At 37.4% G+C, this 22,755-nt stretch overlaps 1 protein-coding gene across 5 annotated transcripts in view; it reads right to left on the bottom strand.

Moving 5' to 3' along the window:
* CCSER1 (coiled-coil serine rich protein 1) overlaps window positions 1–22,755 on the bottom strand; it is a 1,366,600-nt gene that overhangs the window by 759,598 nt on the left and 584,247 nt on the right. For all 5 annotated transcript variants that reach the window (XM_070452143.1, XM_070452146.1, XM_070452147.1 and 2 more), the window contains exon 7: window positions 22,596–22,673. In XM_070452143.1, coding sequence (XP_070308244.1) covers window positions 22,596–22,673 — 78 coding nt within the window. The remainder of the gene's footprint in view (window positions 1–22,595; window positions 22,674–22,755) is intronic.

The following is a 22,755-nucleotide window of genomic DNA, read 5'->3' as shown; positions in this document are numbered from 1 at the left end:
CAATGCCTGGGTCAGGAAAATACCTTGGAGAAGGAAATGACAACCCACTCCAGTATTCTTGCCTGGCAAATTCCATGCAAAGAAGAGCTTGGCGGGTTACAGTCCATGGGGTCGCAAAGAGTCACACACGACTTAGCAACTGAGCACACACATAGGCATGGTAGAATTAACTGCACTTGATTCCCTGCACATTTTATTTTACCCTGATATGATTCAACTTACACAATCCATTTGTTATTTAATAGATGATTCCAAAATAGAACAGATGGAAGCCACTGCCAGATAAACTAAACTCATACTGAGTCCACCTTTAATACCATCTCATATTTATGCTCCATCACAGATAGCCATGCTAATAATGGATTACAATCTTTGAATCTTACCTTGATTACTAATTTCTTACTTCAAAAAAATATGTTGGAGTAATACTTTTCACTTACACAAAAGCTCAAATAATGCAAGAAGTTATATTTTAAAACAAAAAAAAAGAATAAGTGCATACGATCCAGATGCATGCATGCATGCATGCACTCAGTTGTAGCTGACTCTTTGAGATCCCATGGATCGTAGCCTACCAAGTTCCTCTGTCCATGGAATTTTCCAGGCAAGAATACTGGAGTGGGTTGCCATTTCCTTTTCTAGGGGATCCTCCCAACCCAGAGGTGGAATCCTGTTTCTTACGTCTCCTGCAATGGCAGGCAGAGTCTTTATCACTGTGCCACCTGTGTATATGAAATGGTAATGCAAAGAGAAGAAATAAGCACTAGATGTACTATACATGAGACCAATTGGTTAAATTATCATTAATAATGGTATCATTTGAAATACAGTATTAATCCCAAACCAGTTCCAGTATCTGGCATCTGCATTACATTTTATTTATTTATTTATTTATTTTTTTAGTGCATTTTTTTTTTATTTTTTTTTTTAAATTTTTATTAGTTGGAGGCTAATTACTTTACATCATTACAGTAGTTTTTGTTATACATTGATATGAATTAGCCCTGGATTTACATGTATTCCCCATCCCAGTCCCCCCTCCCACCTCCCTCTCCACCCGATCCCTCTGGGTCTTCCCAGTGCACCAGGCCCGAGCACTTGTCTCATGTACCCAACCTGAGCTGGTTATCCGTTTCACCCTAGATAATATACATGTTTCAATGCTGTTCTCCTGAAACATCCCACTCTCTCCTTCTCCCAGAGTCCACAAGTCTGTTCCATACATCTGAGTCTCTTTTTCTGTTTTGCATATAGGGTTATCGTTACCATCTTTCTAAAGTCCATATATATGTGTTAGTATATTGTAATGGTCTTTATCTTTCTGGCTTACTTCGCTCTGTATAATGGGCTCCAGTTTCATCCAACTCATTAGAACTGATTCAAATGAATTCTTTTTAATGGCTGAGTAGTATTCCATGGTGTATATGTACCACAGCTTCCTCATCCATTCGTCTGCTGATGGACATCTGGGTTGCTTCCATGTCCTGGCTATTATAAACAGTGCTGCGGTGAACATTGGGGTGCACGTGTCTCTTTCAGATCTGGTTTCCTTGGTGTGTATGCCCAGAAGTGGGATTGCTGGGTCATATGGCAGTTCTATTTCCAGCTTTTTAAGAAATCTCCACACTGTTTTCCATAGTGGCTGTACTAATTTGCATTCCCACCAACAGTGTAAGAGGGTTCCCTTTTCTCCACACCCTCTCCAGCATTTATTGCTTGTAGACTTTTGGATAGCAGCCATCCTGACTGGCGTGTAATGGTACCTCATTGTGGTTTTGATTTGCATTTCTCTGATAATGAGTGATGTTGAGCATCTTTTCATGTGTTTGTTAGCCATCTGTATGTCTTCCTTGGAGAAATGTCTGTTGAGTTCTTTGGCCCATTTTTTGATTGGGTCATTTATTTTTCTGGAGTTGAGCTGGAGGAGTTGCTTGTATATTTTTGAGATTAATCCTTTGTCTGTTGCTTCATTTGCTATTATTTTCTCCCAATCTGAGGGCTGTCTTTTCACCTTGCTTATAGTTTCCTTTGTTGTGCAAAAGCTTTTAAGTTTCATTAGGTCCCACTTGTTTATTTTTGCTTTTATTTCTGAAATTCTGGGATGTGGGTCATAGAGGATCCTGCTGTGATTTATGTCGGAGAGTGTTTTGCCTATGTTCTCCTCTAGGAGTCTTATAGTTTCTGGTCTTACATTTAGATCTTTAATCCATTTTGAGTTTATTTTTGTGTATGGTGTTAGAAAGTGTTCTAGTTTCATTCTTTTACAGGTGGTTGACCAGTTTTCCCAGCACCACTTGTTAAAGAGGTTATCTTTTTTCCATTGTATATCCTTGCCTCCTTTGTCGAAGATAAGGTGACCATAGGTTCGTGGACTTATCTCTGGGCTTTCTATTCTGTTCCATTGATCTATATTTCTGTCTTTGTGCCAGTACCATACTGTCTTGATGACTGTGGCTTTGTAGTAGAGTCTGAAGTCAGGCAGATTGATTCCTCCAGTTCCATTCTTCTTTCTCAGGATTACTTTGGCTATTCGAGGTTTTTTGTATTTCCATACAAATTGTGAAATTATTTGATCTAGTTCTGTGAAAAATACTGTTGGTAGTTTGATAGGGATTGCATTGAATCTATAGATTACTTTGGGTAGTATAGCCATTTTGACAATATTGATTCTTCCAATCCATGAACATGGTATATTTCTCCATCTGCTTGTGTCCTCTTTGATTTCTTTCATCAGTGTTTTATAGTTTTCTATGTATAGGTCTTTTGTTTCTTTAGGTAGATATACTCCTAAGTATTTTATTCTTTTTGTTGCAATGGTGAATGGTATTGTTTCCTTAATTTCTCTTTCTGTTTTCTCATTGTTAGTGTATAGGAATGCAAGAGATTTCTGTGTGTTAATTTTATATCCTGCAACTTGACTGTATTCGTTGATTAGCTCTAGTAATTTTCTGGTAGAGTCTTTAGGGTTTTCTATGTAGAGGATCATGTCATCTGCAAACAGAGAGAGTTTCACTTCTTCTTTTCCTATCTGGATTCCTTTAACTTCTTTTTCTGCCCTGATTGCTGTGGCCAAAACTTCCAAAACTATGTTGAATAGTAGTGGTGAGAGTGGGCACCCTTGTCTTGTTCCTGATTTCAGGGGAAATGCTTTCAATTTTTCACCTTTGAGGGTGATGCTTGCTGTGGGTTTGTCATATATAGCTTTTATTATGTTGAGGTATGTTCCTTCTATTCCTGCTTTCTGGAGAGTTTTAATCATAAATGGATGTTGAATTTTGTCAAAGGCTTTTTCTGCATCTATTGAGATAATCATATGGTTTTTATCTTTCAATTTGTTAATGTGGTGTATTACATTGATTGATTTGCAGATATTAAAGAATCCTTGCATTCCTGGGATAAAGCCCACTTGGTCATGATGAATGATTTTTTTAATATGTTGTTGGATTCTGTTTGCTAGAATTTTGTTAAGGATTTTTGCATCTATGTTCATCAGTGATATTGGCCTGTAGTTTTCTTTTTTTGTGGCATCTTTGTCTGGTTTTGGAATTAGGGTGATGGTGGCCTCATAGAATGAGTTTGGAAGTCTACCTTCTTCTGCAATTTTCTGGAAGAGTTTGAGTAAGATAGGTGTTAGCTCGTCTCTAAATTTTTGGTAGAATTCAGCTGTGAAGCCATCTGGTCCTGGGCTTTTGTTTGCTGGAAGATTTCTGATTACAGTTTCGATTGCATTACATTTTAAAAGAGAGCTTATTAATATTGGTGTGCAGAACAATGACTGCCATCTATTACCTCAAACCAAGGTTTCTAGGCATTTGGGACCAGTGGGTACTGAGGAACAGGGCACACGATTCAGGTCAACTGTTTCCAAGTAAAACAGTCCTGGATTCTTGTTGGCACCAAGAACAAATATTTCGGTGATGGCAATCCACTCTGAAATGGATCCCCAAACCAAGGAAGGTTGAGGTCATAATGACTGAATTTCTCAAAATTCTTTTTTTTTTTTCTCAAGAAAAGCATGAAGTATTTTCCCCCCAATTTGAAGGCTTTTATTGGCCTTGGGATTTTGTCAACAATAATTCAATATCCTCCTTTTTATGTACATGAAAGTCAAAGCTGTTTCACATTCCGTACCTTAATTCTTTCCTCCTATTCTGGAGAACTCAAAAACATTAGGAGAAATCTAAGGCAGCAACCTATGCAAAAATGAAGAAACTCAATGCAATTTAAATTTAAGAAAGAATGTGCAAGATGGGGTTGGGATAGCACAGAGTATGCTGTTATTTTTAGCTTGTATTAATATTGAGAAGTTCTGTGTCTCACAAAGAGTTGGAAAGGACTTAGTGACTGAATAACAAAAATGACAATAAAGTAACATTTATTCAAATTTATCTTGACAAAACCAGAAGGAAAAAGTTAACATAAAATAATACTATACAAACTTAATATATAAAGTATTGTTTGGTAGTTGTTATTTCAATTTGGGCTTCTCAGGTGGTGCCAGTGGTGAAGAACCCAGCTGCCAATGCAGGAGATCTCAGAGAAGGGTTCAAGCCCTGGATCAGGGACTTATCTGGAGAAGTGAGTGGCAACCCACTCCAGTATTTTTGCCTGGAAAATCTCATGGACAGAGAAGCCTGGCAGGCTACAGTCCATAGGTTGCAAAGAGTCAGGCATGACTAAAATAATTTAGCATTTCAATTTTACTCTCAGTGTTTATAATTAAGACTTTAAGTAAAATACTTTTATAGCCATAATTCTTTAATAGTCTTAACTACAAGATTTTAAGGACTGTAAGTTAATTCAAATATGATGACATTTAAATGAAGTTTTCAAATTTAATTGAAATTAAAGTAGCACTGGACAATATACTCAAATGAGCGCACTGATGAATATAGGGAAACATTTAAGGAAAATCTCTTATTTCCTATTTCATTCTCTCAAATCAAAACTCCCTCACAAATGATTCAGAATTTAACAGCATTGGAAACTAGATTAATAAAGGAATATCACATACTTATATGGTATATTAAAAATTGCTCCAAAGCTTTGTCATTCTCCAACAAGAGGTGCAATTTATTTTTCTTTCTCTTGAGTCAGGGAAAGATTTAACATAGCGGTCTTCAGTCTGTCTGTTATGGACTGAATTGTGTCCCCTGAAAATTTTCAGGCTGGAGTTCCAGCTCCCCGTACATCAGAATGTAACCATATTTGGAGATGAGATCTTCAAAGGGGTACCCTGCTGGGGGCAGTTCAGGTAGGGGCTTCTAACCCCAGATGACCTGTGTCTTTCTGAGAGGGGAAGAGACAGCTGGGATATGCATGCACAGAGAAGGCTCCGTCAATCTCTGCGTAATGATGCCTACTCTGTGCAAATTCAGGAAGACAGCAAAAGAGGTAAAAATAGAAAAATGTAGATGATCTTAGTAAAAGGAATAATCTACCATATTGTTCTTTGTTTTGATAGCACACATACAATCTATTAAAAAATTCTGATGACTCAGATTCAAAACATGTCTAAAATCTCACCAGTGCTTATCCACTTAACATTTTTTTTTATTTTTTTTTTCCATTTATTTTTATTAGTTGGAGGCTAATTACTTTACATCATTACAGTAGTTTTTGTCATACATTGAAATGAATTAGCCATGGATTTACATGTATTCCCCATCCCAGTCCCCCCTCCCACCTCCCTCTCCACCCGATCCCTCTGGGTCTTCCCAGTCCACCAGGCCTGAGCACTTGTCTCATGCACCCAACCTGGGCTGGTGATCTGTTTCACCCTAGATAATATACATATTTCAATGCTGTTCTCTTGAAACATCCCACCCTCACCTTCTCCCAGAGTCCACAAGTCTGTTCTATACATCTGAGTCTCTTTTTCTGTTTTGCATATAGGGTTCTCGTTACCATCTTTCTAAAGTCCATATATATGGGTTAGTATACTGTAATGGTCTTTATCTTTCTGGCTTACCATTATACGCCAGTCAGGATGGCTGCTATCCAAAAGTCTACAAGCAATAAATGCTGGAGAGGGTGTGGAGAAAAGGGAACCCTCTTACACTGTTGGTGGGAATGCAAATTAGTACAGCCACTATGGAAAACAGTGTGGAGATTTCTTAAAAAGCTGGAGATAGAACTGCCATATGACCCAGCAATCCCACTTCTGGGCATACACACCAAGGAAACCAGATCTGAAAGAGACACGTGCACCCCAATGTTCACCGCAGCACTGTTTATAATAGCCAGGACATGGAAGCAACCCAGATGTCCATCAGCAGACGAATGGATGAGGAAGCTGTGGTACATATACATCATGGAATATTACTCAGCCATTAAGAAGAATTCATTTGAATCAGTTCTAATGAGATGGATGAAACTGGAGCCCATTATACAGAGCGAAGTAAGCCAGAAAGATAAAGACCATTACAGTATACTAATCCACTTAACATTCAACCACTTATCTCTCACCTCTAAGAGCTTTGCCTTTCTTCTTCTACCATGTGCTTTTGCTGCCTACATCTACATGGAAATCAGAGTAATAGTTTTAAAATAAATTCTGATTATGTCATTCTTTTTTCCCAGAACACATCAGTTGTTTCCCATCTCATAAAAAGTAAGATTCCAAGTCCTTACCACAGCCTATAAGGAATTCCATGATTTGGTTTCTCTCTGATTTGATCTTGTATTACCTGTACAGTCATTCAGTCTGTTCCAGACACAGTGACACTCCTGCTAATCCGAAAAGTTCAAATGTTCTCTTGTTTGATGACTTTAGCACTTGTCTTCAAGTCTCTTTACATAGAGAGATGACAGCTTTCTTGTTTTTCTCATTTAAGTCTCCACTAAAATATCTCCTGATCAGAGTAACATTCTTGACCATGATTTTTGAAAGAGCCACACATTTTTTTTCTTTTTTTTTTTATTGAAGGATAATTGCTTTACAGAATTTTGTTGTTTTCTGTCAAACGTCAACATGAATCAGCCATAGGTATACATATATCCCCTGCCTTTTGAAACTCACTCCCATCTCCCTCCCCATCCCACCCCTCTAGGTTGATACAGAGCCCCTTTTGAGTTTCCTGAGACATACAGCAAATTCCCGTTGGCTATCTATTGTACATATGGTAATGTAAGTTTCCATGTAACTCCATACTTTTCACCGTCTCCTCCCCTCACCCCATGTCCATAAGTTGATTCTCTATTCTGTTCCTCCATTGCTGCCCTGTAAATAAACTCTTCAGTACCATTTTTCTAGATTCCATATATGTGCATTAGAATATGATATTTAACTTTCTCTTTCTGACTCACTTCATTCAGTATAATAGGTTCTAGGTTCATCCACCTCATCAGAACTGACTCAAATCTGTTCCTTTTTACGGCTGAGTATTATTCCATTGTGTATATGTACAACACTTCTTTATCCATTCATTTGTCGATGGACATCTAGGTTTGCTTCTATGTTCTAGCTATTATAAATAGTGCTGCAATGAACAATGGGATACATGTGTTTTTTCAATTTTGGATTCCTCAGGATATATGCCTAGGAGTGGAATTTCTGGGTCATAAGGTGGTTTTATTCTTAGTCTTTTAAGGAATCTCCATACCGTCTTCCATAGTGACTGTATGAATTTACATTCCCACTAACAGTGCAAGAGCATTCCCTTTTCTCCACACCTTTTCCATCATTTATTTTTTGTAGACTTTTTGATGATGGCCAGTCTCACTGGTATGAAGTGCTATATCATTTTAGATTTGATTTGCATTTCTGTAATAATGAGGAATGTTGAGCATCTTTTCATGTGTTTTTTAGCCATCTATATGTCTTCTTTAAAGAAATACATGTTTTGGACTTTTTTCCACTTTTTGATTGGGTTGTTTGCTTTTCTGGTATGGAGTTGTATGAGCTACTGGTATATTTTGGAAATTAGCCCTTTGTCAGTTGTTTCACTTGCTATTATTTTCTCCCATTCTGAGGGTTGTGTTTTCGCCTTGTTTATAGTTTCCTTTGCCGTGCAAAAGCTTTTAAGTTTAATCAGGTCCCATTTGTTTACTTTTGTTTTTATTTCTGTTACTCTAGGAGGTGGGTCACAGAGGATCTTGCTTTGATTTATGTCATCGAGTGTTCTGCCTATGTTTTCCTCTAAGAGTTTTATAGTTTCAGGTCTTACATTTAGGTATTTTATGGATTTTTTAGTTTATCTTTGTGTATGGTGTTAGAAAATGGCCAAATTTTATTCTTTTACATGTAGGGGTCCACTTTTCCCAGCACCATTTATTGAAGAGACTGTCTTTGCTCCATTGTATATTTTTGCCTCCTTTGTCAAAAATAAGGTACCCATAGGTACATGGGTTTATTTTTGGGCTTTCTATCTTTTTCCATTGGTCTATATTTCTGTTTTTGTGCCAGTACCATACTCTCTTGATGACTGTAGCTTTGTAGTATAATCTGAAGTCAGGAAACTCAATTCCTCCAGCTCCATTCTTCTTTCTCAAGCCTGCTTTGCTATCCAGGGTCTTTTGTGCTTCCATATGAACTGTGAAATTTTTTGCTCTAGTTCTGTGAAAAATGCCACTGGTAATTTGATCGGGATTGCATTGAATATATAGATTGCATTTGGTAGTCTAGTCATTTTCACAATATTGATTCTTCCTACCCAGGAACATGGAATCTCTCTCTCTCTCCATCTGTTTATGTTTTCTTTGATTTCTTTCATCAGTGTCTTATAATTTTCTGTGTACAGTTCTTTTGTCTCCTTAGGTAAGTTTACTCCTAGATATTTACTTCTTTTTGTTGTAATGGTAAATGGGATTGATTCCTTAATTTCTCTTTCTGATTTTTCATTGTTAGGATATAGAAATGCAAGTGATTCCTGTGTATTGATTTTGTATCCTGCAACTTTGCTAAATTCACTGATTAGCTCTAGTAATTTTCTGATACTATCTTTAGGGTTTTCTGTGTATAGCATCATGTCATCTGCAAACAGTGAGAGCTTTATTTCTTCCTTTCTGATCTGCAGTCCTTTTATTTCTTTTTCTTCTCTGATTGCTGTAGCTAGGACTTCCAGAACTATGTTGAATAATAGTTGTGAAAGTGGACACCCTTGTCTTGTTCCTGATCTTAGGGGGAGTGCTTTCAGTTTTTCACCATTGAGAATAATGTTTTCTGTAGGCTTACAAATATGGTCTTTACTATGTTGAGGCAGGTTCCTTCTATGCCCATTTTTTTGAAGAGTTTTAAAACATAAATGGGTGCTGAATTTTGTTAATTCAGCAAAAAGCCTTTTAACGCAGGCTTTTTCTGCATCTGTTGAGATTATCATACGGATTTTATCTTTCAATTTGTTATTATGGTGTATCACATAGATTGATTTGTGAATATTGAAGAATCCCTGCAATTCTGGAAAAAAATCGAACTTGATCATGGTATATGAGCTTTTTGATGTATTGGTGAATTCTGTTTGCTAAAATTTTGTTGCTCTTTTTGCATCTATGTTCATCAGTGATATTGGCCTGTAGTTTTCTTTTTTTGTGTTCTCTTTGGTTTTGGTATCAGGGTGATGGTGGTCTCATAGAGTTTAGAAGTGTTCCTTCCTCTGCAATTTTTGAAAGAGTTTTAGAAGGATAGGCATTAGCTCTTCTCTAAACGTTTGATAGAATTCTCCTGTGAAGCCATCTGGCCCTGGACTTTTGTTTTTTGGGAAATTTTTTATCACAGCTTCAATTTCAGTGCTTGTAATTAGTCACTCCAGCACTGGAACAGCAGCTGTGTGGCTCCGGTGCAGCGGCTGGACAGCTCTAGAGCAACACTGAGGAGACACCCCATGCCCAAGGGCAAAGGAGAAGGCCGAGAAAGACGGTAGGAGGGGGGAAATCACCTTTAGAATCAAACCCCATACCTGCCCGAGACACTCCGAGGGCTCAAACATACCTTGTGCACCAGGACTCAGAGGCCCACAGAGGCTGAGACAGAACAGTATTTGAGTGTCTTCTGAGGAGGTACAGGTCAGCAGTGGACTGCTTCAGGGGAAGGGGCTCTGGGTGCAGCAGACCTGGGTATGGCATAAGCCCTCTTGGAGGAGGTCACCATTAAACCCACCATAGAGCCCCCAGAACTCACACAGGACTGGGAAACTGACTCTTGGAGGCACAAAGAGAAGCTTGTACACGCCAGGACCCAGGGAAAAGGAGCAATGACCCCACCAGAGACTGACCCAGAACTTCCCGTGAATTTCCAGGAGTCTCCGGCGGAGGTGTGGGTTGGCGGTGGCCTGCTGCAGGACTGGGGCACTGAGTACAGCAGTGCCTGCATAGGACCTTTTGAAGGATGCACCATTATCTTCACTACCTCCACCATACTTTGGCCCCAGGTCAAATAACAGGGAGGGAACACAGCCCCACCCATTACAGAAAATTAAATTAAAGATTTAATGAGCATGGCTCCGCCCATCAGAACAAGACCCAGCTTCCCTGTCAGTCAGGAAGCTTCCATAAGCCTCTTATCCATCTTGATCAGAGGGCAGACAGACTGAAAAACCACAATTACAGAAAACTATCCAAGCTGATCACATGGACCATAGTTTTGTCTAACTCAATGAAACTATGAGCCATAACATATACAGCCACCCAAGACAAATGGGTCATGGTAGAGATTTCTGACAAAACATTGTACACTGGAGAAGGGAATGGCAAACCACTTCAGTATTCTTTCCTTGAGAATGCCATGAACAGTTCAGTTCAGTTCAGTCGCTCAGTTGTGTCCAACTCTTTGTGACCCCATGAACCGCAGCACACCAGGCCTCCCTGTCCATCACCAACTCCCGGAGTCTGCCCAAACCATGTCCATCAAGTCGGTGATGCCATCCAACCATTTCATCCTCTGTTGTCCCCTTCTCCTCCTGCCCTCAATCCTTCCCAGCATTAGGGTCTTTTCAAATGAATCAGCTCTTCACATCAGGTGGCCAAAGTATTTTACAGCTATAGAAACTATGTTGCAGAATTTTAGATCCCTTGTTCAAGGTCACACACTAGTAAGTGGTGGAGCCAGGATTGGAACCCAGGGTGACAATATACAATATACTTGACATATTCCTTTTCCTTTTTGGAACCAGTCTGCTCTAACTGTTGCTTCCTGACCTGATACAGATTTCTCAAGAGGCAGGTCAGGTGGTCTGATATTCCCATCTCTTTAAGAATTTTCCAGTTTCTTGTGATCTACACAGTCAAAGGCTTTGGCATAGTCAATAAAGCAGAAGTAGATGTCTTCTTGGAACTCTCTTGCTTTCTTTGATGATCCAATGGATGTTAGCATTTTGTTCTCTGGTTCCTCTGCCTTTTCTAAATCCAGCTTGAAAATCAGGAAGTTAACGGTTCATGTACTGTTGAAGGCTGGTTTGGAGAATTTTGAGCGTGTGAGATGAGTGTAATTGTGCAGTAGTTTGAGCATTCTTTGGCATTGTCTTTCTTTGGGATTGGAATGAAAGCTGGCCTTTCTAGTCCTGTGGCCACTGCTGAGTTTTCCCAAATTGCTGGCATACTGAGTGCAGCACTTTTACAGCTTCATCTTTTAGGATTTGAAATAGCTCAACTTTAATTACATTACCTTCACTAGCTTTGTTCATAGTCATGCTTCCTAAGGCCCACTTGACTTATCATTCAGGGATGTCTGTCTCTAGGTTGGTGATCCACTATCATGATTATCTGGTTCGTGAAGATTGTTTGTACACCTCTTCTGTGTACTCTTGCCACCTCTTCTTAATATCTTCTGCCTCTGTTAGGTCCATAGCATTTCTGTCCTTTATTGTGCCCATCTTTACATGAAATATTCCCTTGGTATCTCTAATTTTCTTGAAGAGATCTCTAGACTTCCCCATTCTATTGTTTTCCTCTATTTCCTTGCACTGATCACTGAGGAAGGCTTTCTTATTTCTCCTTACTATTCTTTAGAAATCTGCATTCAAATGGGTATATCTTTCCTTTTCTCCTTTGCCTTTAGCTTCTCTTCTTTTCTCAGCTTTTTGTAAGGCTTTTTCAGACAACCTTTTTGCCTTTTTGCATTTCTTTTTCTTGGGGATGCTCTTGATCACTGCCTCCTGTATAATGCCACAAACCTCCGTCCATAGTTCTTCAAGCACATTGTCTATCAGAACTAACCCACTGAATCTATTTCTCTCTTCCACTGTATAATTGTAAAGCATTTGATTCAGGTCATACCTGAATCTTCTAGTGATTTTCCTAGAAAATTTTCTAGTGGTTTTCCTGAGTTTCTTCAATTTAAGTCTGAATTTGGCAATAAGGAGTTCATGATCTGAGCCACAGTCAGCTCCTGGTTGTTTTTTCTGACTATATAGAGCTTCTCCATCTTTGGCTGCAAAGAATATAATCAGTCTGATTTTGGTGTTGACCATCTGGTGATGTCCATGTGTAGAGTCTTCTCTTGTGTTGTTGGAAGAGAGTGTTTGCCATGACCAGTGCGTTCTCTTGGTAAAACTCTATTAGGCTTTGCCCTGCTTCATTCTGTACTCTGAGGCCAAATTTGCCTGTTACTTCAGGTGTTTCTTGACTTCCTACTGTTGCATTCCAGTCCCCTATAATGAAAAGGATATCTTTTCTGCATGTTAGTTCTAGAAGGTCTTGTAGGTCTTCATAGAACCATTCAACTTCAGCTTTTTCAGCAAATCTGGTCAGGGCATAGATTTGGATTACTGTGATATTAAAAGGTTTGCCTTGGAAATGAACAGAGATCATTCTGTCGTTTTTGAGATTGCATCCAAGTACTGCATTTCGGACTCTTTTGTTAACTATGATGGCTACTCCATTTCTTCTAAGGGATTCTTGCCCACAATAATAGATATAATAGTCATCTGAGTTAAATTCACCCATTCCAGTTGATTTAGGTTCACTGATTCCTAAAATACCAATGTTCACTCTTGCCATCTCCTTTTTGACCACTTCCAATTTGCCTTGATTCATGGACCTAACATTCCAGGTTCCTGTGTAATATTGCTCTTTATAGCATCGGACTTTACTTCCATCACACCCCCACAACTGGGTGTTGCTTTTGGTTTGGCTCCCTGTCTTCATTCTCTCTGGAGTTATTTCTCCACTGATCTCCAGTAGCATATCGGACACCTACTGACCTGGGGAGTTCATCTTTCAGTGTCCTATCTTTCTGCCTTTTCATCCTGTTCATGAAATTATGCTGTTTGTCTGTGTATTTTACTCTTTAATTCTTCTAGGTCTTTGTTAACCAATTTCTGTAATTTCTCCATTTTGTTTTCAAGGTTTTTGACCATCTTTACTAACATGATTCTGAATTCTTTCAGGTATTTTGCCTATTTCCTCTTCACTTATTTGGACTTTTGTGTTTCTAGTTTGTTCCTTCATTTGTGTAGTACTTCTCTGCCTTTTCATTATTTTGTTTTTAAATTTATTGTGTTTGAGGTCTCGTTTTCCCAGCCTTCATGGTTGAATTCTTTCTTCCTTTTGTTTTCTGCTCTCTGAAGTTTGGTCCAGTGGTTTGTGTCAGCTTTGTATGGAGTGAGATTTGTGCTGAGTTTCTGTCTGTTTGTTTTTTCCTCAGATGGGCAAGGCTGAGTGAGGTGCTAATCCTGTTTGCTGATGACTGGGTTTGTATTTTGTTTTGATTGTTGTTTAGATGACGCGTCCTGCACAGGGTGCTACTGGCGGTTGGGTGACGCCATGTCTTGTATTCCAGCGGTTTCCTTTGTGTGAGTTCTCACTGTTTGATTCCTGCTAGGGTTAATTCTCTGGTAGTCTAGGTTCTTGAAGTCACTGCTCCCACTCCGAAGTTTCAGGGTTTGATCTCTTCCATGCAGTGATGCCCATCCACTTGTGGAGAAATTAAGCAGCATAACTCACATGTATAAGTCTGAACTCTAGAGACACACATTTTAAAGTCAATTCCTATCTTCCAAATTTGGTGTTATTTTTTTGTAGCATTTATTATCCCTATCTGACATGTTATAATTTATCTGTTTACTATCTATCACTCCTCACTAGAACCCAAATATCATGAAAACAAGAATTCAGTCTGTGTTTTTTTTCCACTGAAGCACCAGTATATAGGATATCACCAAGCACATGGTCGGTATTTTATAAACTGATTCATCAACTGATGAATAATTAACAGACAGCCTCGTCAGAAATCAACCAAAAATGTAGAAAATACCATTTTACACTTTCTTAGACATCTAAAAAGTGATTTCAGTAATAAAAAGAGGCCATTAAATTAAATAAATGAAAGATAACAGTAAATACAAAAAATCTTAACCAACGCAAGATAAACAACAGATGATCTTATGAGGTCACACCACTACCTGACTCCTCTTCCTCAGAGTCTTCAACTCAGCTCTTTTCCACTGTGGTGTTTTAGACAAAATAAAGAAATACTACTATATTGCTATTATAACATGTGAAGAGGAAAAGACCAACAGTGCTTTGTTCCCAGTAGGTTTTTCCCAGAATCTTATGTTATTAAACAATGTTCAGGGCTTCTCTGGTGGCTCAGTGGTGAAGAATCCAACTACCAATGCAGGAGACATGGATTTGATCTCTGATCCTAGATGATCCCACATGCCACTGAGCAACTGCTGAATCTGCGCTCTAGATCTCAGGAACTGCAACTACTGAAGCCTCTGTGCCTAGAGCCCACGCCCCACAAGAGAAATCTCCCAGCGACAAGCACCCGCACTTCAACAAAGAGTAGCCCCCACTCTCCACAACTAAGAAAAGCCTTTGTGCCAATAAAGACCCAGCACAGTCAAAAATAAATAAATAAATAAAGCTTCAAAATAAAACAATGTTCCTTCAGTGGAGATTGTATTTAGGAAGTTATCAGGTTAAGGCACAAGGGAGGTTTTGTGAATTAAAGAAAAATATACTGTAGTGTGGTCTTTTAGAAAGATACAATACATTCTGTGATTACACAAACTATTATGTATTTGTTTTTTTCCAAGTAATTTTTATCATATCTACCAGTTTTCCCTTAAGACAAATTCATTATATTTACTCTTTCTCCCTCATTATTAACAGACATTTCCATTATTTAGTTTTTTGTAATATGTATAATATATAAGATATATAAGAGCTCATAAGAACTCAGATGAATACTCAAGGATATAAAATAAACATCATGCCTTCGAGGAAAGAACATGAAGCACCATTCTTCATCAAAGACTTTGCATATCTATTCTTACATCTAGAAATGGAATAGAAGGAGTTAAGAAAAATATTTGCTTCATGTTACTTCTAATATATATGATTTTTCTTGCTTTAAACTTAGAGATATCTCTTCTGCAAAAAAATAATAGTGATTAAAATTTATATCACTTTTGTTATTTGGTTGCTAAGTCATGTCCGACTTTTTCCAACCCCATTGACTGTAGCTGCTAGGCTCCTCTGTCCTCCGCTATCTCCCAGAGTTTGCTCAGATTCATCTTCATTGTGTCGGGCATGCTATTAGCCATCTTACCCTCTGTTGCCCCCTTCTCCTTTTGCCTTCAATCGCTCCCAGCATCAAGGTCTTCTTCAACAACTCAACTCTTCCCATTAGATGGTTAAGGCATTCAGAATTAGTCTTTCCAATCAACAACCATCATTGATTTCTTTTAGGATTGACTGGTTTGTCCTCCTTTCTGTCCAAAGGAATATCAAGAGTCTTTCCAGCACCACAATTCAAAAGCATCAGTTCTTCGGCGCTCAGACTTCTTTATGGGTCCAACTCACATCCATACAAGACTACTTGAAAAATCACAGCTTTGTCTATATGGAACTTTGCTGGCAAAGTGATGTCTCTACTTTTTAATATGTTAAGTTTGTCATAGCTTTCCTTTCAAGGAGCAAGCGTCTTTTAATTTCATGACTGCAGTCACCGTCTGCAGTGAAATTGGAGTGCAAGAAAATAAAGTCTGTCACTGCTTCCACTTCTTCCCCTTCTATTTGTGGTGAAGTTATGGGGCTGGGTGCTATAATTTTAGTTTTTTAATGTTGAGTTTCAAGCCAGCTTTTTCACTCTTTTCTTTCATTCTCATTAAGAGGCTTTTTAGTTCCTTTTCACTTTTGCTATTAGAGTAATATTATCTGTATATGTGAGGTCACTGATATTTCTCCCAGCAATCTTCATTTCAGCTTGTAATTCATCCAGCCTGCCATTCTGCATAACGTCCTCTGTATATAAGTTAAATAAGCAAGGTGACAACATACAGCCTTGCTGTTCTCCTTTCCCAATTTTGAACCAGTCTGTTCTTCCATGTCTGCTTCTAACTGTTGCTCCTGGACCCACATATAGGTTTCTCAGGAGATAGGTAAGGTGGTCTAGTACTCTCCTAAGAATTTTCCACAGTTTGTTGTGGTCCACAAGTCAAAGGCTTTAGCATAGTCAGTGAAGCAGAAGTAGATATTTTTATGTTTTGCTTCCTCCATGATCCCACAAATGTCAGCAAATTGATCTCTGGTTCCTCTGCCTTTTCTAAACCCAGCTTGCACATCTGAAAATTCACCAGCAACAGAAGGATCTTGGTTCATTTCCACAGGAACCATTTAACATCACAGTAATCCAAGTCTATGCTGCCAACCACTGATGCTGAAGCATCTGAAGTTGACAGGTGCTATGAAGACCTACAACATCTTCCAGAACTAACACCAAAACTCATGTATCATTTATTATGTGCTATTCTAAGCACTTTCTATTTAATAACTCATTTGATTTTACAAGAAGCCAGTGAAGAATTGGTTGCTATCCTTCCCATTCTATTGATGGAGAAACTGGAACACAAAGTCAATGGCTCAAGGTCATACACACAGGGGCAGAACTGAGATTTGATTTTAGGAAATCTCTTAACTGGACTATACGGCCTCTAAGGTTCCCAATTCTTTTTTCTAGTTTCTTGAAAATAAATATTGTTCTTAAAATAAAATCATGTGATCATTATAGAAACTATAGGAAAAATAAGTATAGTTCATCCAAGTAATTGATGGTGGATCACTGTATATTTTCTGCTATTTTCCTACCTAATATGTATTTTATATAATTGAGAGGAAACCATGTGTGTTACTACATGTTACTAAATCCTGAGTTTAGGCTATATGTAGTCAAACATATCATAAGATCTCTGCAGTGCATGGCAGGATAAAATTTTGGAGACCTTTGTATATTTCTCTATTTCTTCTTCTCTGTCCTCTGCTTAAATAAGGTGGTTCTACACTTCTTAAAATAAGGTGTGTGTATCAGGGGACAAGAATCTTCAGAGAGTTGTTTTTCTCAGTTCCAAAAAGTACATGGATAACACAGGGAACTCTGCTCAATATTACGTAACAACCTAGCAGAATGATATCACTGATTCAACAAACAAGAGTTTGAGCAAACTCTGGGAGATGGTGAAGGACAGGGACGCCTGGCATGCTGCAGTCCATGGGGTCGCTAATAGACAGACATGACTTAGTGACTGAACGAGTAGAAAAACAATTTGAAAAAGAATAGGCATATGTATATGTATAACTGAATCACTTTGCTATTCTCCAGAAGTTAACACAACATTGTTAACCAACTCTACTCCAAAATAAAAGGTTCAAATAAATAAACCTAAACAATAACAAAAAAAGTACATGGAAGAGATGTTTCCAGTGCTCTTGCTGGTTGGAGGAAAGAGGGATAACTAAGGGAATTAGGAAGAGAGAAAGCTTCTCTAGTCTAGATTAAATTGTGATTTCTGGGGATGAAGAAAAGCAGTCAGAGAACCTTGGATTTCTGTAGCAGAGGACACCCAGGTAAAACATCAGTTCCATTCTGTGTCAGTTACCGGGAACTATGGTTAGACTTCAAGGAGGCTGGTTCCACTGTGGATTCTAGGCACTGGATAACCAACAACTTTACACATGCCAGGAATGCAGTGTCACAGAGAAGCAGCAGTCAATGGGCCAAGAAAGCAATGGTTTATTCTTGTTTTCAGACTTTGAAAGTGGTGCATGGAGGATATTCTTGGTACATTTTTGAAACAACATCTAATAGGTGAGTTGAATGTGTTCCTTTCCTGTTGACTACAGGATAAGGATGAGAGGATAAGGGAAGATAATTATACCTGTTTCTAATTCATCTAATCAAAGAAAAGATGTTTTCTGGATTAAAAGGCATTAAAATGTATAAAGCAGGCCTTATTGAAGAAGAAATAAATTTAAAAATATGTGATGAAACTCCCTTGTGGTCCAGTGGCTGGGAGTCTACCTGTCAAAGGAGGGGGTGCAGGTTTGATCCCTGGTCCAGGAAGATTCCACATGCCGCTGGGTAGCTGAGTCCATGCATCACAACCATGGAGCCCACACTCTAGACACCAGGAGCTGCAACTCCTAGGTCCATGTGTCACAGCCACTGAGTCTCACAGGCCCTACAGCCTGTGTGCTGAAACAAGAGACGCCACTGCAATGAGAAGGCCATATACTGCAATGAGAGAAAGTCTGCATGCAGCAATGAAGATCTAGCGCAGCCATAAATAAATAAACAAATAAGCAAGATCTGTGAGAACAACAACAAACAACAAAAATGTGATGAAAGTGATTGGCAAAAAGAACCTGGCCCATGATCAAGTGTACTACTAATGGAGGGGTCACCAGGCGGCACAGTGATAAGGAATCTGCTTGCCAACGCAGGAGACAGAAGAGATGTGGGTTCAATCCCTGGGTTGGGAAGATCCCTTGAAGTAGGAAATGGCAACCCACTCTGGTATTCTTGCCTGAAGAATCTCACAGACAGAGGAGCCTGGCAGGCTACAGTTCCTGGAATTGCGAAGAGTTGGACATGACTGAAGCAAATTAGCACACATGCAGCTTCAAGATTAGTTTCAGGAATGGATTGAACCTGTTAATAGCTGTGCATATACAAGTAAGTCAACAGTGTCACCCTACTAAAGAACAGCAATATTTGGTGACCCCAAGGCATTTTTGGGGTGGTGTCTCTGACTGAGGCCAACATAGGAAGAGAGGAGGCAGATCAGGGAAATCAGGGAGAATGGCAGAGGAAACAGGCAGGATAGGTACATGGGTACATTACAGTTAGCAGTGTCAGCTTGGCTATTTTGCACAAAAACATAAAACTTTTAATTAACAGTTAAGCAGTCTACTCCCTTTTTCGGCATATCAAGTCCCACTTAATTATCTTGCACTATTATGATTCTATTATTGTTATTTGTTAAAATATTATCCCCACCCATGTGAAATTAATTATCCCTTGGCCTTTCCACAACAATATAGTGGCATGTGTCACACCACAAATGTATATGTTTTATGTAATGATGAATAACACTATTAAAAATAAGGTTAAACATTTGTCCTTTGTTTCCAAATGTATGTCAGTAAGAGTAGTATGCCCAATTATAAAAACCTAGACTCCTAGAAACTTCTCAGAACCAAGAGTCAAACTGGGAAATCTGTGAATTTATTACTTGTGGTATATATGGAGGCTTGTGAATGATACATCTGTTTCTATAAAGGGATTCACTCAAATGCTTTCATGGCCAGATGTGAAGAGGGAATGTTGACTGCGGTGAACTGGAATCCATGTGCCTTGTCCACCTGGAGAAACCCTACTTATCTTTGATCAATCAGTTCTATCTGGGGGAAAAAAAAGAGGCATAGAGCTCCCAGATCTTGCAAGTGATTAAGAGAATATAGATGAATGTTTGCAAAACCTTTCCTAATTTCTGAAAGACTAGGCCAAACAAAACACTATAGCAATGGGTTTTAAATAGTAAGCACAAGAAGTTTAGCGTGAGGTGAATTGTTCTGTACGGGGAACAGAGTCATAAGTATATAAGAGCTTGCACTGTTTTTCAGAGCAGATCTGTTTTTGTTTGAAAATTAAATTGAAGCATGTACTCCAACACTAATAAGTGCTGAAAAATACAGTTTTATTATGGGAAAGAAGCATCTGATCTCAAACAAAATTTAATTGTCATCTTTGATTGCTGTATCTCCAAAGGAGATAATTTACCTCTCTTGACTCCTTGGGAAACTCCAGGATGCTACCAGTTTTCTACTACCTTTAATCTAATAGATCTTACTGTGGTACCTTCCTATTGATAGCCAGCTTCTCATCTGACATTCATCTCAATAACACAGGTAGAGATATTAGTGGGAAGGCAATTATTAGGGATTTGTAAATATGTAACATACTATTTGTCATTATGTCAAATGGTAGGGTTAAAATCAATTTAATCTGAATGTCATTCTAAAGATAGTACTCAAAAGAAAGCATTTACCCTGATAAACACTTAAGCTCAGAGTTTCTTCCTCCAACTGTTGTATGAGTGCTTCCAAAATAGAACAAGAAAAGGGATGAAATCCTTTCTTTTATTAACCTAATTACTTCTTAGGAGATAAACTGGGACTCCCCTGGTGGCTAAGATGGTAGAGATTCCACCTGCAATGTAGGATACCTGGGTTCGAACCCTCGGTCAGGAAGATCCCTGGAGATAAGGTATAATTTAAGTCTCTCAACCAGCCACCAAAGCTTTCAAAAGCCTTGCTGGTCTAACATCAAGGTAGATGGTTATGGAGTTGGGTGATAAAATCACTGTCTTAGAAAACTAAAAGATTAAAGATGATTAGTATCATTTTATTCCTGGGGAATAAAAAGCTATAATAGCCTTTTTTTCTTAGTTACCATGTTGATCAAAGATCAAATATCAAAAGCTTAAATAAAGTTTTCAACACAAATTAAATACAATAACAGAATTGTTTGGGGTATAGTTGTCAGAAGAGTTCAATGTCTTCTGTTTTTAGTTTTCAACAAATTTTGTTTGCAATCAAAATGTACTATGCTACTAAAGTATATCTCAAAATAATTTCTGTATATTTTGTGTTTAAACAAGGATCCATAAGAATTCCATTATTCATTTATATGACAATAATTTATAAGATAAAAATTTTAAAAAGCATATACAGGAGTTTTATAATTTGAAACATTACTTTTAAATATTTTTTAAATACCAGTGGAATGTTTTTAGGTCTGATAAAATTCTTTTAAAAATATAAATAATATTTCTTTCACAGAAGAAGTGAATTCAGTGGTACTGTAATTATATTGGTTACCAAAAGCCAGCATTATATATCACAAGCACTTTGAAACTTTAATTGCATATAAAACCACTTATACACATTAACATGAGAAAAATATTGATCTCTTAGAACCAGTCAGTGAAACTAACTAAAATAATTATATTTATATTAGCTTTATGTCAGCACATTTTGGAATATAGCTGACCTTTCCTTTTACTTCTATTAAAAATACATTAATTTTCAAGGAGGGCAGTCATTATCAATATATTAAAAACAGAAAATGGTTTCTAGTGACACTTTGAGAATTCAATTAAAAACCTGCTAAAAATACAATTCTTCTGTAAAGTTTGTCCCATAACCATAAGACAAAATATTAAGGAATAATAAACTTTGAAACATTAGTAGTATTTTCTCCTTTTGTTGTAAAATGGAAAAATAATTCTTAATAAGTGATACAATCAGAACATGATTCATTATTTAACAATTCTCTGATATAACATGAGTTTTTAACAATTATATTATCTACCATCAAACAACAAAGCATTTATAATTAGAAAACCAAAGACTTATAACGGAATTTATAACCTATTAATTTCACTTTGACAAAACAGCAAATATTGAGTACTTTATTTGGAAATCCATGTCAGTCACTGATGAGATGTGAGCAATATTAAGTCAAATAAGATTTTGTCTTCATATGAAAAGCAATGAGAAGTTAGTGATAAAATACAAATCATAATAAATCCTCATAAGTATGATGATTTGTCTTTAAGCCAAACTAAAACAACTGCACCTAAGAGTATCATCCCAACTTTTCAAATTTTTTTTTAAAATTTCCCAAGATCTTAAAGAGTGCCTCTATTTACAATAATCCTAAAGAAATCCAAACATCTATGGTAAACATCTAAAACAGCTGATTTACAAGCTTTGGCTTATAGAGAAACAATCTTAAATAGCAAAACAAGAAGATGACTTTATATTTTTAATGTATATAGACTCCTAAACTGAAGAAATCTCTAATCATATTTAGCATTAATTATCTTTAAAATGCAATGTTTAGAGGAATGATTATATATTTTAATTTTTGATTTCACCATTAGTCTTTAAAGAATACACAATTAATATATTATGACCTAAGTCATCAATGAAAATTTAACCAGCTAATGAAAGTTTAACCACTGGATGAGTGCTGAATAGTTCATTCCAAACTTATTGCTTCATATAAATAAAAGATTTGAAACCTATAATTCATGTGACATCAAACTATTATAATGAAATCCCTGTCTCTTACATTTAAGACAAAGTGCTATATAAAATATCAATTTCTATTGAAAATCTACCTTTATTTAGAAACTAGAATGACAACAAACAACAAAATTTTAATATCTGAAACAAGATCCTTACAAGTTAAAGCAGTTAATCTCACCATCTATGCCTGAACTACCTACTTTATACAGCATAATAAATACATTGTAAAGGTCCTAAAAATATTGTGAACAACTTTTAAAACATTTAAAAATTATTTTTACCTTGAAAGGCAAAGGCTCTTCAGCAAGAGGACTAACTGGAAGTGAAGTGGTGCTACTTGCTGGGCTCATATCTGCACTCTGTAAGAAAAACAAAATTAAATTGAAGAGTTATTTTTATAGTTATTTTTATTAGTCCTAATTTATAACCTAACTCTTCTTA

This window comes from Odocoileus virginianus, chromosome 21, assembly GCF_023699985.2.
Source record: "Odocoileus virginianus isolate 20LAN1187 ecotype Illinois chromosome 21, Ovbor_1.2, whole genome shotgun sequence".
NCBI classification, from domain to species: domain Eukaryota; kingdom Metazoa; phylum Chordata; class Mammalia; order Artiodactyla; family Cervidae; genus Odocoileus; species Odocoileus virginianus.
The sequence above is the reverse complement of the archived record's forward strand: the minus strand, read 5'-3'. Positions and strand labels throughout refer to the sequence as shown.